The sequence below is a fragment of the Syngnathoides biaculeatus genome, chromosome 1 (assembly GCF_019802595.1).
Source record: "Syngnathoides biaculeatus isolate LvHL_M chromosome 1, ASM1980259v1, whole genome shotgun sequence".
Classification (NCBI taxonomy): Eukaryota; Metazoa; Chordata; class Actinopteri; order Syngnathiformes; family Syngnathidae; genus Syngnathoides; species Syngnathoides biaculeatus.
In genome coordinates, this window is record NC_084640.1 from 13,363,880 (window position 1) to 13,382,946 (window position 19,067).

Here is a 19,067-nt window from a genome sequence, read left to right on the forward strand (position 1 = left end):
ACAATGCATCTCCACCGTTAAAAGATACAAATCGAACGTACCTATAAGTGGGACCGAGTCGGACGTAGCCGGCATGATCTCGGCCACCAGCAACATGAACACAGTCAGCGACAGCAAGACGGTAATCCCTTAAAAAAAAAAAAAAAAAAATGAAATCATAACTCAATTTCACGCAGAAAGTCAGCACGGGTTCTCCCGGCTGGGCGAGCAGCCAAAAAAATATTTGACGAACCGCCGCGGGGGCTCATCCGCCAAATTGCTTTTCGACGTAAGCGGAATACTCGGCGGCCATTTCTTTTACGGGCTCCCCGGCGGCCTCTGCGTCCAACAACGGCGCTGTCGTAATTCACCTTCTCTCAACACAAAAACAACGACCCCCCCCCCCCAGCCCCCACAACAAAATGCTTGTCTGGCGCGAATGTCCCGATGTAAAAGTAAAAAAAAAAAAGGAAAGAAAGAAAGAAAGTCCGTAGCATGTTGACGGAGGAGGGGGGCGCTAACGAGTGTGCTAGCCTGAATGATGACAATAACTTTGTTGGTTGTGTACATCCATAACATTTGTCAAATAAATACATATATATATGTATGTGTGTGTGTGTGTGTATATATGTACATGTGTGTATGTATTTATATATGTATATGTGCGTATATATATATATATCTATGTGTGTGTGTATATATGTGTATGTATATATGTGTATATATATATATATATGTGTGTGTGTGTATATATATATATATATATATATATATATATATATATATATATATATATATATGTATGTATGTGTGTGTGTGTGTGTGTGCGTATATGTACGTGTATATATGTATGTGTGTGTGTATATATGTATGTGTGTATATGTATATATATGTACACACTTCCATTTGAAGTACAAAATTGTAAATCATATTGTTGCTTTTTTAATCATTTAAAATGTATACGTAGGATGTATTACTTTTTGGGGGAAATGAAAAAAATGTAAAATAAAAAAATATAGTTATTAATCTAAATAATAGATAAATACATATGGTTTATAGAGATGTTTGGATTTAAAAAAATAAGCTATTTCATTTTAATAATTGAGTTACTAACTTATATTTGGCTAATGTAGATTGTAAATCTATCGGGGGGGAAAAAAAGGGTAAGTCAGAGAAAGCCTACTCGAACATCTGAGCTCAATTAGAGTCGCTGTAAATGCGGCATCTCCATTTTTACACAGGTTGAAATATGATTAGCATTCTGACCGCAGCCGCACATCCAAAATGGAACAAAGTACTGCACGGTAGCTAGCGGCTGGAACGCGGCGGCGCCGCCACCTGCGCCGAAGTCCCTTGGCCGCGTCGTTCAGTGCAGATGAGGATTTGTTAAAACATTTTTTTTTAAAAAAAGTCGTTTGCACTTCAAAAGAATATGGAAATAAATCACTCAAAGATTCATGTAAATACTCGTGCAAATTCGTCTGTAAGTGTGCGAAAAGTCACGCCGGCGTCGTTTTGTAAGCGTTCCACTTTTTCTACCTCGTCCTCCACCTTCTTCCGTCTCCATTTCCTTTCCCTCCTTCATCCTGTAATCTCCTCTCCCGCTTTCATACCCCCCCACCATCCCCCCCCCTTTTTTTTTTGCGCATTCAACGTGAGCACATTAGGATCATCCTCCCCCCCCCCCCCCCGCATATTCACAGCAAAGAGGTGGGTGAAGCGTCCCAGTTGGAAACTTTTACGGCGCACATCAAAAAGATGGATCCCCCTTGCACCCCTCCCACCCCAAAATAATATCTTGCTGACTCTTAAGTTATCCGAATTTATGCGCGTGTATTTGGAGGGAGCTAAAATCGTCTCGCACGAACATGTGCTGCGCTTTTTGCCAGCCAGCTGAAGGTCAAATGCCAGAAATGTAAAAAAAAGTACGTGATCGTTAAAACGCAATTAATCAATATTAATAATTGATCAAAAATATATTAATATCTATTGCTTTTTAAAAGCAATAATAGGGCAGCGCGGTAGCTCAGAGAGACAGCCTTGCCCTCACGGTTCTGAGGATTGATCAAAAATATATTATCTATTGTTTTTTAAAAGTATTATTTAATAATAGGGCGGGACGGTAACTCAGCTAGCCCTGAGGACCCGGGTTCGATCCCGTCCCCACCTGTGTGGAGTTTGCGTGTCCTCCCCCGTGCCTGCGTGGGTTTTCTCCGGGCACTCCGGTTTCCTCCCACATCCCAAAAACACGCAACATGAACAGGACACTCTAAATAGCCCCTAGGTGTGATTGTGCCCTGCGATTGGCCGGCGACCAGTTCAGGGTGTACCCCGCCTCCTGCCCTTTGACAGCTGGGATAGGCTCCGGCACTCCCTGCGACCCTTGTAAGGATAAGCGGATAAGAAAATGGAAGGAATAATGGATATTTAAACTAAACACCAGGGGGCCTTGCATATAGCCCTGTGGGATTCCTTACTTGTTCAATTTTAATTCATATAGACCCGCTCCCCTCCCCTCTCACCCAATGAGATCTTCTCTCCGGAGTCTGCAGGCAGCACGAAGATGAGGAGCGTCATGGAGGACAGGAGCATGCAGGGGATGAGCAGGTTGAGGGCGTAGTAGAGCGTCCGGCGCCGAATGGTCACCACGAAGGTCACGTCCGGGTACGGCTCCTTGCAGCAGTCGTAGAAAACCTCGTTGCGGGCGCCGGGCACGCCTACGAGGGGGCACGCGGCAGGTCAGGCGAAGGGTCGAAGTGGGGTAAAGCGAACGCGTGTTTTTGGGCGCGGGGGGCCGACCGATGAGGTCCCACTCGCCGTTGGGCATGTAGCCCGAGACGTCGGCGTCGGTCATCTGGAGGTCCAGCAGCCAGCCGTCGTGCGTCCACGAGCCGAACTTCAGGAGGCACTTCTGGACGTCGAAAGGGAACCAGCGCACGTCCACGTTGCACGTGCTCATGAAGATGCCTGCGGATGGGGGGGGTCAGTCGCCGCGCTCGCTACTAAAAAAAAAAAAAAAATATGTGATAATAGTGCCGGAGAAACTCAAATTGGAATATCGGAAGGTAATAAAACAAAATGGGGGGGGGGATATATTTGGAAGAAAAATGTAAAATTAAGGGAATAGTTTATTACAAGAAAGAAAGGGGATCAAGGGGAAATCAAAAAGTTGTCGTTTTAGGTTAAAAAAAAAAAAAGCATAATATTACTTGTTCAAAAAAGTTTGAATATTGTAAATTATTGGAAAAAAGATATTGGGAGGAAATAAAAGTCAAATTAGCCTTGCTGCGATTAGCAAAAACCTGTCAATAATTTGCCGCCTCTGCTAAAAAAAAGAAAAAAAAAAACGACAATACTGTACCTGTAATTGCATGTATATGCCACAGGATGGCGGCAAAGGACTACTTTCGTCCAAACGGAGCTCCTCAACTCACTCGAGCGCGGCAGGACGTCAGCACATGGCAGAACACGGAAAACGGGTTCTGGGTTTTGCTGGTGTCGCTACTGTTGCGTCCGACGGGGATTCATATTTTGTGCGCTAGTGCCTTGTTGGCAGCGAGCCTCTTCCTCTCCTCCTCCTCCTCCTCTCTTCTCCTCTCTCCTCCTTTCTTTTCTTTTGTCATCTCTCGCAGATATCCATCTCGTCACCTTCAGGCGACACCCCGCCCCCGCCCCGCCAAAACACGACTCGGGCTTCGGCTCAGACCCAAAAATAAAAGCCTGTCATTTGAAAGCGTTCACGCACGCGACATTTCGAGGCCCGCGCTGGCAAATGTCGCTGCATTTCCATATTTTTTTTTTTTTTATTTCCCTGTCATCATTTGTGAGATCTTTGACTGCTAACTTGCGTAACGCTTATTAACTCGGCTGCAGATTGGGCCCCGGGTCTTATTTGCTTATTTAAAATAACCAAAAATATTGCTATACGTGGTTTATGTATTTTTTTTCTAGAATAATTCTAATTAAAATACATAATTGTGACTCGACTATTGTACGATTCTAATTTTTTTCCCCCTGTTAATCATGCATGGAGAAAAAAATGAGAAGTAATCTGTTTTTGTAAAATTGCAATTAAATCCAAATTAGGTTGATACATTTTTTTTTTTTTTTGCATAATCCAATGATGTTGTCTGAATGCGTGCCGTCAACCGTGGCTAATTTATCGAAGCCGTGCAAATCCAGAGCCCGATTTCCCCCTCCCCGCCCCAAATTGTTCCCGATCCCAATCTCGCCGGTGAGTTATTTACACGCCGCAGCGCGCTATTAATAAACATGGCGGCGTTCGCCGGCTGACTGCCAGCCCGGCTGTCGTCGTGCGCAATGCACTCTGGGATTCGACAGGGAAGCGCAGGCGGTTTCACGCCTGTGAAATATTAACCTTGCCTGGGCGGGCGCGCATGGAATGGCCGACGACGGGGGGGGGGGGGGCTAGTCCTTTCATTGGCTCCCAGTCAGCTTGAGAATGGACTTCAAAGTTCTGCTGCTGGTCTATCGATCACGAAATGGTTTAGGTCCTAAATACGTGATGGAAACGCAAACGTAAACCCAATTCGGATTTGAGGGTCTCGCAGGCTCGGATCAGATGAGAAAGAGTCCGAAGCAAATGTGGCGAAGCAGCATTGAGTTTGTTATTGGGAGTCAATTCCTAATCATCTGTCGTGATATTTTCACGAGAGCGAATTGAGTTTGAGTTGTGTGACGTGCTGCATTTTGTGGTTCTTCTCTCGAAGGTGACCCACCTGGGGGCAAGTATTCCGCAAAGCCGCTGGAGTTGACCAGGACGTTGGTCTTGAAGGTGGAGTCGAAGTCGTCGTCTGCACTGAGGAAGCGCGACGGCGGGCCGGTGAGAATGCGAACGCCAGCGCGTGGCGGCGTGCGTGCGTCCGGCGCTTACCTGTTGTACAGCAGAATGTCGGGCGTCCAGATCTGCTCGGTGGTGAAGCGGAGGTTTCTCACGCCCGGGTGTTCGCTCTGGTTCCACTGGAGGTAGTGGTCGAACCAGCTCTTCGTCACACGCACACACACACACACACACATCCTGCGTTTTGAATTCTGTGTGCTTAACAAAAAAAAATGTTTATGATGTTACTGATAAATAAATGATCATTAGAGATTAAAAAAATCATATTTAAAAATATTTTTGAATTTTAAAATGTATCAAAAATATATTTTTAAAGTGGCATTTTAATCACAAAAACAGATAATTCAAATTCTTTTTTTTTAAATGCATTTTAATTTTTAATGTAAAAATCAAGTGATTATTGTATTATTTTTGTTTTAAATCAAGGATGTGCAGTTGGTATATTATTTTTTTTCTTTTTGTTTTATTCCCCCACAGCGAGACACATGTGGTCAATGTTTAGTTGCAAATAAATAAAGGCATAAATATCAACAATAAATTCTAATTTTAAAAATATTATTACCAGTAAAAGAAATATTTAGAATAAACTAGTAAAAATACATTTTACGATAGTATTTAAAGTATTAAAAAAATCAATTGCATTCATTTTAGATTCAAATCTAATTATAATACAATACATAATAATGAATATAAAATAGCGTAATTAATTGTTTTGAATCCATATAAAACATTTTCTATAAATGTTAAAAAAATCTAAATGCTAAATTAATGAACTATTATTATTTAGTGTATTTGAAGAATCATCTTCAAAGTATGTTCAGTTTTCTTTCAAAGTTAGACAAGCTTGTTCAATTTAAAAAATATGGATTACCATTTAGTGCTCACATAAAAAAAATGAATTAGAATTCAGGAGTTATTGTAAAATTAATCGATTGAATAAAACAAATAAAAATTTAATTATTAAAGTTATTGTGTTAAACTATAAATTGTGATTTAGTACGATTAAATAGTAATACCGGCCACAACATTAGGTACACCATGCATAGAAAATTCCGGAGTCCTGTCCCTAAAGTTGTGTCCGGTGAGTGAACCCATCAAGTCCGTACCATCCGCAGCCACATGTTGGAGGTCAGCACCTGGTTCTTCTCGTCCTAGCCAGCCCAAAAAAAAAAAAAACAAATCCACTTTACATCTATGAGTCCCCCAAAATGGTCCCGGGGGGTGGGGTGGGGGGGCGACACCCACCACGTCCATGATCTGGATCAAACTGAGCGAGAAGGTGACGGTCAGCGGGTGCGAGTCGTTGCCCACGGGGCGCTCCATGCGGTTGTAGTCCTTCAGCAGGTTCTTGAGCAGGTTTCTCTGGTGAGGACCGCCTGAAGACACTGCAAAGGAGATTTGGGTGGTGGGGGGTGTGGGGGGGGGGTCAGGAAAAAAAATCATTTTGGGGGAGTTTGCACGCAACGAGAACGAGGGCGGAAGACTCGCGGGGAACTTGGCAGATGGGTAAACAAAGCCTAATTAGTGGCAGCAGAAAACTTCATCGGGCTTTTATTGACGCTAATGATTAGCCTGTAATGAACTTATTCTCAAATGAGCATCACTCTCAAATAGATTAAAAAAAAAAAAAAGGGGGGGGGGGGGGGGGGGGGTAACAGCACAATGGACTAGTGGATGGCACGTGTGCCTCGCAGTTCCGAGATTCTGGATAGGAATTTCGAGTATGCTTGTTCGACAAGAAAACGAACGGCTTCCGGTGTGCACGGCTCGGCCACCGGGGGCAGCATTGTGCAATAATAAGACAAAAATGACGAGGACATACACGACTAATGTAAGAGAACGCGCTATTAATCAACTATCGATGAGCTTCGTTAGCCAGTCTATGGCATTTTGCATTATGTGTTAGTGTTAAGCTAGCAGAATGCAAAGACACAACCTGTACTTCTGTTTTCTTTTTCTTCTTTCTTTTTTCCGGCTGAACGACGCGGCTCGAAAAACTCAAAAGTCAAAGTAGCGGCGTATTTAGAGCTTAGAAGTCGCACAAACGCTTCGATATTTCATTTTATGTTTGGCGCCAGTTACAGGGGCAACAACAAACGCACAAGTTTGCGCCTCGCGTCCGCCGCCAAACGCGCAAAGAAGAGCGAGGCAGGCAAGATGGAAGCGTGGCCATCCCTACGTGCGATCGCCTTGATCCGTGCCCCCCCCCCCCCACCCCCAAAACCCCTTCTGAGTCACACAAGGAGGCGACACGCATCCCTGCGTCGGTCGGAGTGGCGCAAACAGGTGATACTTTGCCCCCCCCCCTCCCCCACCCTCCTTCCCCCCCGTTCTGCGATTTCTGCAGTCCGAATAGCAAACGCCGCCGAGAGCTCACCTTGGATCAACGCCGAGATTCCCGAGAGGAGCAGCGCGGCCGAACGCCACATCCCGGTCGACGGAGAGCTGGAGGAGGAAGGAGGAGGAGAAGAAGAAGCGTGGCAGCAGACAGACAGGAAGGCAGGAATGAGGAGGAGGAAGCTGCGAGGGAAGGAAGGAGCAGATGCTGGAGGAAAGAGAGAGAGAGAGAGAGGAAGAGGTGGGACTAAAATGAAGAGACGGGAGGGAAAAAAGGCGATCGGCAGCGAGGGCGAAGGGCTTGAAGACGGAGGGAGGGCGATGTTGAACGGCTTCGTCGCCGGGGGGGCTGACCTCATTCATCTCGACGCAGTGCCGACAGAACGAGACTGAAGGTCAGGGTGTACATAAAAAAAAAAAAAAAATACCATAAAATAAAATAAAAACGGGCTGCGACAGAAGCGGGTAAAGTGGAAAGTGGCAGCGGAATAACTAGTACGACGGAGAACAAACTGGAAAAATAGTTGGATACAAATGGACGGTAGTAGTGGCAAGAATGGCCGCTTCAAAACAAATTGGAAGGTCCCGTGTCCAATTTCGAGCACGGGTCCTTGAGACTTTTTAATACAAAATGCCACGATAGACATGTCTGCCAAATTTTAGGCCAATCGGCTGAACTGGTGTCTTTTTCATGACTAAGCCATGTCGAATTCAAACCAAGATGGCTGACTTCCTGTCCAATTTCAAGCATGAGTCCTTGAGACTTTTTAATACAAAATGCCACGATAGACATGTCTGCCAAATTTTAGGCCAATCGGCTGAACTGGTGTCTTTTTCATGACTAAGCCATGTCGAATTCAAACCAAGATGGCTGACTTCCTGTCCAATTTCAAGCATGAGTCCTTGAGACTTATTGATGCAACTTCCCATGATAGACCAGTCCGCCAAATTTCATGCCAATTGGCTGAACTGATGTCTTTTTCATGACTAAGCCATGTCGAATTCAAACCAAGATGGCTGACTTCCTGTCCAATTTCAAGCATGAGTCCTTGAGACTTATTGATGCAACTTCCCATGATAGACCAGTCCGCCAAATTTCATGCCAATTGGCTGAACTGATGTCTTTTTCATGACTAAGCCATGTTGGAGTCGAATCAAGATGGCTGACTTCCTGTGTCCTGAAGACTTTTTCCTACGTTCTGTGACGATGGACATCTCCGACGAATTGCATGTCGACCTACGAAACTGCTCTTTTTCATGACTATGCCTCCAAATGATCATTTTGACGCATACTCTGCCCACTTTTGATTTCATGCGCAAAAACATCTTTAATCTTTCCAATCATAAACATGTCCACCCACTCTCATGTCGTTTTCATGATGAATCCTCCAAAACATTTTTTTTTTTTAAATGGCTACTTTAAAAAAGTAAAATGAACGACTTTCTGTTCGATTCCAGGGATGAATCCTTGAGACTTTTTCTATCCGTCCTGTTATGCGAAATATATCTTGCCCAATTTTTGCGTCTTTTTCATGTGCGAGCCATGCCTCGCTTTCAACCAAAATGGCCGACTTCCTCTTCCGTTTCAAGCGCGGGTCCTTGAGACATTTTTCTTCGTCCTCTTACGAGCCACCTGTCTGCCATATTTCATTTCATTCTGGCAAACTAATTATTTTTTTAATTTCATGACTAAGCCTCCAAACGATCGTCAAAGTTTGACGGCGCGCCGCTAGGCTTCGGTAACCGTCTGCATTTTTAAACCCGATTGCCCTCGTTTGTCCTCCACGGAGTGCTGACGCAAGGGCAGAGCCAGCGAGAAACTGATCGTCTCGGGGGGGGGGGGGGGGGACGACTACCATGGTGAAAGGTACAGTAAGGAAGAGAAAAAGTTGAGGTGTGCAATATTACTTGGGGTCTGCCCTTTTTTTTATGGGGGGGGGGGGTTCCCCCCAGTTTTCGCACAAAACACCGAACCTGGAAGGTGGGGGGCAAAACTGTCCATCAGGGACGTGCCACCCGGGTACAGTTTTTCAAAGTGGGAGGGGGGCGAATGACGGGTTTGCTCATTCCGGAAGACTCCATTCATCTTTCTGCAGGGCACAATTGAAGCGTGAGCGCCGCCCGGTGGTTTGTTTTAGTGACTGCGCGCTGGCCCACTTGCAAACTCCCATTCCCACGTCGTGACAGCTAACAAAATATTTGACTCTCTTGCATGTCTCAAACAAAAACTCATTTAGGACGTGTTCAGAACTGCATTCCCCAAAGTTCCCCATTTTCCCAGTGTTTTTCCATGACTAGCGTAATGACAGGGCGCACCGGATTATGAACCTAACCCGGTACAAAGGAAATACCATTTGGTACGTACATAAGACGCACCTGTGTAAAAGCTGCAAGTGCCCACATTGAAATACGAGATATTTACAAACAAAGACGGTGAACAGAAAGCGTTTTAATGCATTAGTTTAGCTTAACGTAGCAACAACACGGTAGCGCAAACAAGGCTGGTAAGAAAAAAAATAAAAATACAACCGCGGCAGCTACACAGTAGCGACACGGTAGCACACCACGAACAGGGCCGGTTAAAAAAAGATAGCTAAATCACCGAGATGCAGCAGTACCGCTAGCGAGGCGCTAACACAGCTGGTTAAAAAAAAAAAACATACCGGCAAATGTCACTTCCTCGACAAATATATTCCACTGGTCTCACTCTTACATTTTAGCAGTAGCACTAGCGCGGCGCTAACCTTTAGCGCGGCGCTAATAGGGCCGGTGAAAAAGATAGCTAAATCACCGAGATGCAGCAGTACCGCTAGCGAGGCGCTAACACGGCTGGTTAAAAAAAAAAAACATACCGGCAAATGTCACTTCCTCGACAAATATATTCCACTGGTCTCACTCTTACATTTTAGCAGTACACTAGCGCGGCGCTAACCGTTAGCGCGGCGCTAATAGGGCCGGTGAAAAAGATAGCTAAATCACCGAGATGCAGCAGTACCGCTAGCGAGGCGCTAACACGGCTGGTTAAAAAAAAAAAACATACCGGCAAATGTCACTTCCTCGACAAATATATTCCACTGGTCTCACTCTTACATTTTAGCAGTAGCACTAGCGCGGCGCTAACCGTTAGCGCGGCGCTAATAGGGCCGGTGAAAAAGATAGCTAAATCACCTAAATCACCGAGATGCACAGTACCGCTAGCGAGGCGCTAACACGGCTGGTTAAAAAAAAAAAACATACCGGCAAATGTCACTTCCTCGACAAATATATTCCACTGGTCTCACTCTTACATTTTAGCAGTAGCACTAGCGCGGCGCTAACCGTTAGCGCGGCGCTAATAGGGCCGGTAAAAAGATAGCTAAATCACCGAGATGCAGCAGTACCCTAGCGAGGCGCTAACACGGCTGGTTAAAAAAAAAAAACATACCGGCAAATGTCACTTCCTCGACAAATATATTCCACTGGTCTCACTCTTACATTTTAGCAGTAGCACTAGCGCGGCGCTAACCGTTAGCGCGGCGCTAATAGGGCCGGTTAAAAAAAAACATACCGGCAAAAGTCACTTCCTCGACTCATATATTCCACCGGTCTCACTTTTACCTTTTCCGCTCGAGTGCCCACTTGCATCCCCTCCCCCCCCCAAAAAAAAGGCCCAAATTAGCTGATTAGAAGATGAAAATATATATAAAATAATATATAAAGTGTAAAAAAGAAAAGGTTGATGGATGTTGTGAGGGAGGACATGAGGACAGCGGGTGTTCGAGAGAAGGATTCACGAGATAGGCTTAAATGGAAAAAGATGGCACGCTGTGGCGACCCCTAACAGGACAAGCCGAAAGAAAAAGAAGATGATGAAAATATAAAATTAGAAAAATCATAGTTGAAAATGATGGGAAAATACCGTATAGCGTCATCGCCGGCCTACAGACCGCACCTGGTTAGAAGCCTCGGTACACAGAAAGAGTTTAACGCCGCGCTAGCGTTGAACTCTTCCTGTGTACAGTAGCTTATAACCAGGTGCGCTAACGTTAGCGCTGCATTAGGTTCAAACTCTTTAAACTCTTCCTGTGTACCATAGCTTATAACCAGGTGCGGTAACATTAGCGGAGTGTTAGCATTAAACCCTTTCTGTGTACAGTGGCTTATAACCAGGTGTGCTAATGTTTGAGTGGCGCTCGCGTTAAACTCTTTCTGCGTACAGTAGCTAATAACCAGGTGCGCTATCGTTAGCCCGGCGCTAGCCTTAAACTCTTTCTGTGTACCGTGGCTTATAACCAGGTGCGCTAACGCTAGCGCCGCATCACCGCATAAACCGCAGGCTTGAAAGCGTGTGAACAAAGTTGCGGTTTATAGGCCGGAAATTAAGCTAATTTCACAGATAAATGCCAATATTTAGAGCTTTGTCGCCCCGTTCAACTATTCCGCTTGTTCTGCACGCAAGGAACAAATTACCACATTTTCAGGGTGAAATTCAGAACTCAGGAGAGATTTGACACATTTGCCTGCACCGTTTTCGGCTCGGCTTCATTGACGCCGAATCGCATTGCGCGGCTAACGCGATTACGCCGTTTTCGCCGCCCCGCGATAACGGAAAAACGAACTTGGCAATCGGCTTTTTCGCCGCCTCGCTCGGGGGGGGGGCGCGAATCCTCCCCGTTTAGCGGCCGTAGCAATTAGCGAGCTCGCCAGCATCTGGGCTTAATTCCACTTATCGGAGATGCCAACGGGGGGGGGGGGGGGGGGGATGATGTAATGAAAACTAAATGAAGACGACGAGCCGGTCGAGATGCTAAGTCTTTTTTTTTTTTCCCCCTTTTAATTTTGGCACCATTCTTGAATTAATTCACGAGCCGGCAGATGTGAGATGCTTCATTAGATCCCCCCCCCCCCCCATTTGTTACCAAAAAAAAAAAAAAACTAAACTCCAACACGCCGCTCGGTATTAATCATGTCGCCAATGTGTCAATCACGTCGTCGCCCCGGGAGCTTTTTTCCGATTCATATTTTCACCCGCTAATGTCGCGACGCGAGCTAACGAAAGCATTTTTTTTTTTCTTTTCCTTTTTTATTTAATTAGGTCAAACTTCCGACGCGGAAGACGTGGGAATATCCGTTCCGCTCCATTTTTAGTCCTTGTTTTGTTCGGTTCCGCCACCCCAAAGCGGGGGACCCTCGTGTGTGCCCCCCCCCCTCCCCTTCTGATTACAAAATCCGGTTCTTTATCCTGCTACTTGTCGGATCCGGCCCCCCCCCCCTTGCCCCCACTTCCCCCCTATTATCTGTAGATCCATCTGTCAGGCGGATTTGGATAAATCACCTCGCCGCTTGTCATTGTTATGACATTAGCGCTTAATATTCCACCTGTTCGCCCGAGAGGTGACATAGTTGATATTTCATAATCTCGTAAAAGTACTTTATTGCGTCTCGCCTGATTGAAGTGTAATCTGCCCAAATGTCAGGATTCTTCCAATAAAGTTTCCCATTGGGCGGCACGGTGGAGGTGCTGGTAAGGCGTCGGCCTCACAGTTCTCAGGTCCCGGGTTCGATCCCGGACCCGCCTGCGTGGAGTTTGCGTGTTCTCCCCCGTGCCTGCGTGGCTTTTCTCCGGGTGGGCACTCCGGTTTCCTCCCACATCCCAAACAAAACATGCACCATCCATTGGACACTCTAAATTGCCCCTAGGTGTGATTGTGACCAGTTCAGGGTGTACCCCGCCTCCTGCCCGTTGACAGCTGGGATAGGCTCCAGCACTCCCATGACCCTTGTGAGGATGAGCGGCTAAGAAAATGGGTGGATGGATGTCACTCACAATCACACCTAGGGGCAATTTAGAGGAGTGCCCACCCGGAGAAAACCCACACAGGCACGTGGAGAACATGCAAACTCCCCACAGGCGGGTCCGGGATCGAACCCGGGACCTCAGAACTGTGAAGCCGACGTTACACCAGCTGATCCACCCTATTTTCGCCCTATTTTGTTTCCAAATGAGCAAATTTCACATTGCTCAGCAATTTTTTTTTTTTTTTTTCCCACGACGACGAAGAAAACAAATCGCAATCGGGCCTTCGCACCCGCTTCCCCCGGGCCCGAAGTTCTGATGTAATAACGGTCCGACCCAAGATGATTTTTTTTTTTTTTTTTTTTTGGGCAACGCGCACTCGCCCGTTGATTGTTTGCAACATCTGCAAGTCGCGTCTGCGCCGTCGCTAAGCCCCGGCTTTGCCGACGCCGTCCTGATTCCGGGAGAATCGATGCACGGGACATGTAATGGATAGGGGGAGGGGGGGGGAGGGGGAGGGGGGGTCACATGTCATCATCATATGCTAAAAAAAAAAAAAAAAAAAAAGGTTGCTAACCTCTGCCGCAATCGATGGGAGGAGCTCCGGCCACCGCTAACGGGGGCAGGTTCGTTAGGAATTACTGTTAGCGGATCGCTGATGACATCACATCTCTCCTGGAAATTAATTGTTCAATTTTTTTTTTTTTTTTTAACAGTGCACGTACATAGGGTTAATCTTTTCCTTTATTAATTTTTTTTTCCCCATCAGGAGTTGCCGCTTTGCTCCACAGGCAACGGAATCGATTCCAAATCTGAAGCGATCGCGACTGTGTTGCGAAAAGGTAAGCTGGCGAATTGAAAAATGGAATTTGCGTCGCTCGTGAAATATGTCGGCGGTGTCCGATAAAAAACGGAAATACAAATCTTGTTTTTTTTCTTAAATTATTATTATTATTATTAATTGGTTTTCTATCCAAGTAATGGAATTTTTTTTTTTTCAACCCAAGAAGTTTTGAGAAATACATATTTGAGTATCTTCTTTTCCGTGAAATTCAGCAAAAAAAAATGTTATTCTATTTTTGGCAACTGTTCTTGTATTGAGTCTTGTTGGACCTTTCTATATCATTAAAATATTTGTCAAATTTTACTAATACAGAAAAAAATCTCGAAATACTTTTTTGCAGAGTAAATATTTGTCTCTGTTAAATGAAAAAAAACATAGTTGCAAAGTTTTCTTTCTCTGTAAAAAAATACTTTTTTTTTTTTTTTTTTTACATTTTCAAAAAATTGACTTTTTAAAATTTTTAAAAAGGAAGACATAATACGTCTCCAAAATTCTGAAAATAGATGTAATCGTAAATGGAATCCCAGTTGATGCGCTGTATGATATTCCGCTTAGTTGACTTTATTTATTGATTACTGATATATCATGATTTATTTATGATGTATTTCATTTTTTTTCAACGTAGTGACCAAGTCATGAAGCACTGCTCCACCTCCATGGTGAACATTTCCCTGGTGGACGAATGCGAGGTGGAGGACCAGCGTTCCCTGCTGCCCCCCCCCAGGACGCTCTCGCCCCAGAGGCGGCTGGACCGCACCCGGGCCGTGGCCACCACCCCCTTGTACAACGGGCACCCGTGCCCCCGGGCCTCGCCGTGCCCCCCCAGGAGGTCCGACAAAGTCAGGTGCAAGGAGAAGAAGCGCCAGAGCGGTCCGAGGAAGGAGCGCAAAGCCCAGAACTCGGGAGGGAAGCCTTGGGCTTTTACTGACGCGGCCCAGTGCGGCCCCCCCTTCAGCGGCGCCGGGAGGCCTCTGGTTCGCCTCTCCCCGGAGTTGAGCCGCAGCCTCCCGGAGATCGTCGTCACCGGCAGGGACGACGAGCCGTCGGGACCCGGCGGGGACGCGGGCCGGGTTCGGGGCCTCCTCCCGGGGGCCCCCCGCCCCTCCGGCCCCAAACCCGCGGCGGAGCCCAAGGACGACCGCTACTGGAAGACGCACAGCATCGGGTGGCGGCTGCTGCGCCGGCGGGCGCTCTTCCTGCGGAGGCAGCGGCTGAACGACTGCGCCCTCGCCGTGGGGCTCTTCGGCGTGGTCATGATGGTCACGGAGACGGAACTCTCCTGGAGCATCTACAGCAAGGTCTGCCCGGCACTCCGCCATCCCATCGTCCAAAATGGATTTTGCGGGATTGAGACGCCCGCGGTCGCCGTCCTCACTTTCAACACTGGATTATCCGTGACTCTGCGCGTGTGTGGCTTTAAAAGGCTCGCCGGCTAACCGCCGCCTTGCTGTCGCCCGCAGAGTTCCGTCTACTCGCTCACGCTGAAATCCATCATCAGCGCTTCCACCGTCATCCTGCTGGGCCTCATCGTCGCGTACCACTGCTGCGAGGTGCAGGTAACCCGACGCAGCCGGCGTTACCCGGAAGGCGTCCTCCGCCCTCGCGCATTTTAACGACGCCGTCCCAGCTGTACGTCCACGACAGCGGCGCCGAGGACTGGCGCATCGCCGTGACGACCGAGCGCCTGGCCCTGGTGGCGCTGGAGCTGGCGGCGGCGGCCGTGCACCCGTACCCGGTGGGCCTGCTGGCCTACTTCCGGCGGCAGACGGCGGCGCCGGCGGCGCTGTCCGAGACGGAGCTGGAGATCGTGCTGGCGCTGCCCATGTTCCTCAGGCTCTACCTGCTGGGCCGGGCCATGATGCTGCACAGCCGGCTCTTCACCGACACGGCGTCGCGGAGCATCGGGGCGCTCAACAAGGTATCGGGCGGGGCAAAATTGGCCTATGTTTCGGTTTTTCGTACGGCGGTGTCGTCCGGCCGTAACGCATTTGAGATTCTCCACAAGGTGCTGCTGTTTCGGTCGGCAACTGTGAGTCAAAGGCCGAGCGACATCCCGCTAAACGTTCCAAAATAGATATTGTCACTACACGAAAAATGAAATATGAGCGGAGAGGGCGTCGTCCACGCGCAAAGTTGCTCATTCGACATCCAAGTGGCGGCCACATTGGCTGCATCTCCTGCCTGTGACCGGGGCAATATTAGCCTGTCATTTCGAGCCATTTTTAGATGATATGCGGATCGCGGCCAAACCGCCTCCGCGCGGCAGTGACGTTTGGGGAAAGTATGAAGAAGCGTTCGAGCGATATCCGGCGATGCGACGAGCCGACATTTTGGCTAACGCAAAGGAATAACGAGCTAGCTTGCCGCAGCTAAAACTAGCGTAAACAGACGAGATTGCTTGAGTGCGCCACTGCCCTGTACGTCACTTCCTGCTTCTTGTCGAAAACGAATCCCTGGAGAGGATTTTCGTGGCGGGAGTTACAAAAAGCCAAATGTGTCATATTTTGTGCTGGGGGGGGGGTGTGGTAACGGTTGGGTCCATAAATACCGGCTGCCGTTTTTTTCATGAATAACGTACTCAAAATCATGCATTTCATGACAGCGGACCTTTAAAATGAGTTACGAGCTTCCTTGCTTATCCTCATCTGAACCCGCAGATCCACTTCAACGCCCGCTTCGTGGGCAAGACCTTGATGACCACCTACCCGGGCACCGTCCTGATGATCTTCAGCGTCTCCCTGTGGATCGTGGCGGCGTGGGGGCTGCACGTGTGCGAGAGGTCAGCCCTTCAGCGTCCAAGTCCGAACCCGCTCCGACGTCCGATCCGACCGAGCCGCGAATATTTCCAGACATCACAACTACCGAGACCTGAGCAGCAACTACATGGAGGCCCTGTGGATGGTCTCGGTCACCTTCCTGTCCATCGGCTACGGCGACGTGGTGCCTCACACCTACTGCGGTCGCAGCATCTGCCTCCTCACCGGGATCATGGTCAGGGGGGGGGGGTTGCAGTCATTGGGTCGGAGGGGTGTCGATAAAGTTTTGTTTTTTTTTTTTTTTCCCCTGCGTGTGAAGGGGGCCGGCTGCACCGTGCTGGTGGTGGCGGTGGTGGCCAGGAAGTTGGAGCTGACGCGGGCCGAGAAGCACGTGCACAACTTCATGATCGACTCGCACATCTCCAAACGGGTCCCGCTGCCGTCTGACTTTGTCGTCGTTATCCTGTCGCGACTCAATTACTGCCGCGATATCGTAGCGTGCGCGTTTGGTCCCGTTGCAGATGAAGATCGCGGCGGCGAACGTGCTGAGGGAGACCTGGTTCATCTACAAGCACACCAAACTCTCCCGGGAGAAAGACCACACCATGGTCCGCGTGCACCAGCGGAAACTGCTGCTCGCCATCCACCAGTAAGACGCCCGAAAAATGCGGCTCTGATAAATCCTTTCGAAATATTTCTCCCCGAACCAAACTCGCGACACGGCTGGTGTCCGGATTTAACCGCTAACCCGGGGGCGTCAAGCTGGTTTTTTGTCGCGGGCCACGTTGGGAGTTACGATTCTGAATTTCCAGAAAATCTGTGAACTGGTTTTGAATCAGAAATCAAGCGTGATGGGGTTTTTTTTTTTTTTCCCCAGCTATCGTTCATGTTTGGCAGGGAGAACATGCAAACGCCGCACAGGTGGGGCCGGGATCGAACCCGGGTCCTCAGAACTGTGAGGCTGACGCTTTACCTCCTGAGCCCACGGCGCCGCCTTCATTTGTACACAGTAGTGTCTTGGTTCTTGACCGCAATCCATTCTAGAAGGCGGGCCAAAAACAGGAGTGCCCACCAGGAGGAGACCCACACAGGCACGGGGAGAACATGCAAACTCCACACAGGCGGGGCCTGTCCTGGGATCGAACCCGGGACCTTACCGTGCCACCTTGTTTCGGTGTCGTGGGTCAGCTGCTCCGGCCACGCGCATTCCGTTATTTCCAGGTTTTGTTGGGGGCGTTCGAATACCTATTTTTGTTCGAAAACAGATCTGTTCTGCGCATGCTTCGCCTTTGCGGGCCACCAAAATATCACGCGGCGGGCCGGATCCGGCCCCCCGGGCCTTGAGTTTGACACCTGCTCGCTAACCAATCACAAACTTGGGTTAAATAGGCGCCGGCACACACCGGCAATCGTTTCAAGTGTCGCAGATTATCGGTAACCACAAGTTCTAGTACCTCGAGTAGGCTTTTGCTGCCATTTTGGGTGCATGTTTCACTTTAGGTAATAAATTACAATTACATAGTTATTACTAGTTTTTATGCAATCAATCACAGAAATATGATAGACAGTACACTACAATCACAGTAGGGTTTCAAAACAGAGTTGGGTTTTCAAAATAAACTTTGAAAATTGGATTAGGGTTGCAAAGTCGGATTTCAAAATAAGGGTTCGAGTTCCAGGGTCATTTTAATCTCTTCTGGAGGTTTCAGCGTGAGGAAGGTTTTTGCTGGACGCTGTTTTCCAGGCTCCGGCGCGTCAAGATGGACAAGCGGATCCTGGCCGACCAGGGCAGCACGCTGGTGGACCTCTGCAAGGTGAGAGAGGCAAGTGCACACGCGGCGGTTCTGGCGAAACCCGAGCCGTCGCCGTCGTGGTGACCCGTGTCTGCTTTGGGGGTTTTAAAAAAACAACAACAATCCACCTCAGTTGCAAACCACGCTGAGCGACGTGCTGGCGGAGGTGCAGGGCTGCCGGGCCGAGCTGGACGCGCACGTCCGCGGCCTGGAGAAGCACGCGGAGGAGCTGCGCCAGGGCTTCCGCGGCCTCATGCCGCTGCTCACCAGCACCTTGTCCACGCAGAACTCGTCCATCCGCCACCTGCTGCGCGAGAGGGAGAAGAAGGCGGCCGACGGCGACGGCAGGAGCCAGGACAGGTAGTTGGGGGGGGGGCGTATGGCGCCCCCTGGAAGGCGGAGTTGGGTATTGCTAGCGTTAACGAAATCTTTTAACCAAAAATGGGTTCACGTCCAGCTGGTTACATCAATATGAGCAAATGTATGAAATGAAAAATCCGTAATGGGAAAGATTTTTGCCAGCGGGGAAGCAACATGGCCGCTCAAACATGCAACAAAACACCACCCCCCCCCCAAAAAAAAAAAAATGCATGTTTTTGTTTGGGTTTTTCAAAAAGAAGAAAAAAAAATGTTTTACTCGTTTGGAAGGGGGAAAAAAAACCTCTCCATGTTGTAATGTATATCAATATGATGTCATTTCTAATAAACATCAGCACTTGCC

General features: G+C 48.1%; 3 protein-coding genes across 8 annotated transcripts in view; 2 read left to right on the forward strand and 1 right to left on the reverse strand.

Annotated features, from left to right (window-relative positions):
* The window catches only part of snx27a (sorting nexin 27a), a 24,308-nt gene extending 19,567 nt beyond the window's left edge, over window positions 1-4,741 (forward strand). The window contains exon 14 of one of the 2 annotated variants that reach the window (XR_009794674.1): window positions 4,710-4,741. The gene's annotated coding sequence lies outside the window, so the exon portion shown is untranslated. The remainder of the gene's footprint in view (window positions 1-4,709) is intronic. The other variant, XR_009794676.1, reaches the window with a different exon arrangement.
* Window positions 1-7,322, reverse strand: part of chrna11 (cholinergic receptor, nicotinic, alpha 11) — a 13,181-nt gene extending 5,859 nt beyond the window's left edge. Inside the window, exons 1-8 of the mRNA XM_061817606.1 lie at window positions 7,218-7,322; window positions 6,086-6,225; window positions 5,947-5,991; window positions 4,874-4,983; window positions 4,719-4,798; window positions 2,779-2,946; window positions 2,502-2,696; window positions 42-128 (exon numbers count right to left, since the gene is read on the reverse strand). Coding sequence (XP_061673590.1) covers window positions 42-128; window positions 2,502-2,696; window positions 2,779-2,946; window positions 4,719-4,798; window positions 4,874-4,983; window positions 5,947-5,991; window positions 6,086-6,225; window positions 7,218-7,269 — 877 coding nt within the window. The 5' untranslated portion in view covers window positions 7,270-7,322. The remainder of the gene's footprint in view (window positions 1-41; window positions 129-2,501; window positions 2,697-2,778; window positions 2,947-4,718; window positions 4,799-4,873; window positions 4,984-5,946; window positions 5,992-6,085; window positions 6,226-7,217) is intronic.
* On the forward strand, window positions 4,756-18,935 carry LOC133499404 (small conductance calcium-activated potassium channel protein 1-like). 5 transcript variants are annotated; one of them, XM_061817433.1, is made up of 11 exons: window positions 7,356-7,418; window positions 13,723-13,795; window positions 14,423-15,095; window positions 15,258-15,353; window positions 15,425-15,715; window positions 16,455-16,576; window positions 16,647-16,788; window positions 16,873-16,983; window positions 17,075-17,202; window positions 18,298-18,376; window positions 18,480-18,935. In XM_061817433.1, exons 3-11 carry the CDS (start codon window positions 14,433-14,435, stop codon window positions 18,708-18,710), a joined length of 1,863 nt encoding a protein of 620 aa, XP_061673417.1. In that variant the 5' UTR covers window positions 7,356-7,418; window positions 13,723-13,795; window positions 14,423-14,432; the 3' UTR covers window positions 18,711-18,935. The 5 variants fall into 5 exon arrangements, with proteins under 5 accessions (XP_061673389.1, XP_061673417.1, XP_061673426.1 ...); XM_061817442.1 differs by having other exon boundaries at window positions 18,298-18,367; XM_061817405.1 differs by lacking the exon at window positions 7,356-7,418 and adding an exon at window positions 4,756-4,822 and having other exon boundaries at window positions 16,873-17,202.
* Window positions 18,936-19,067: the final 132 nt, after the last annotated feature.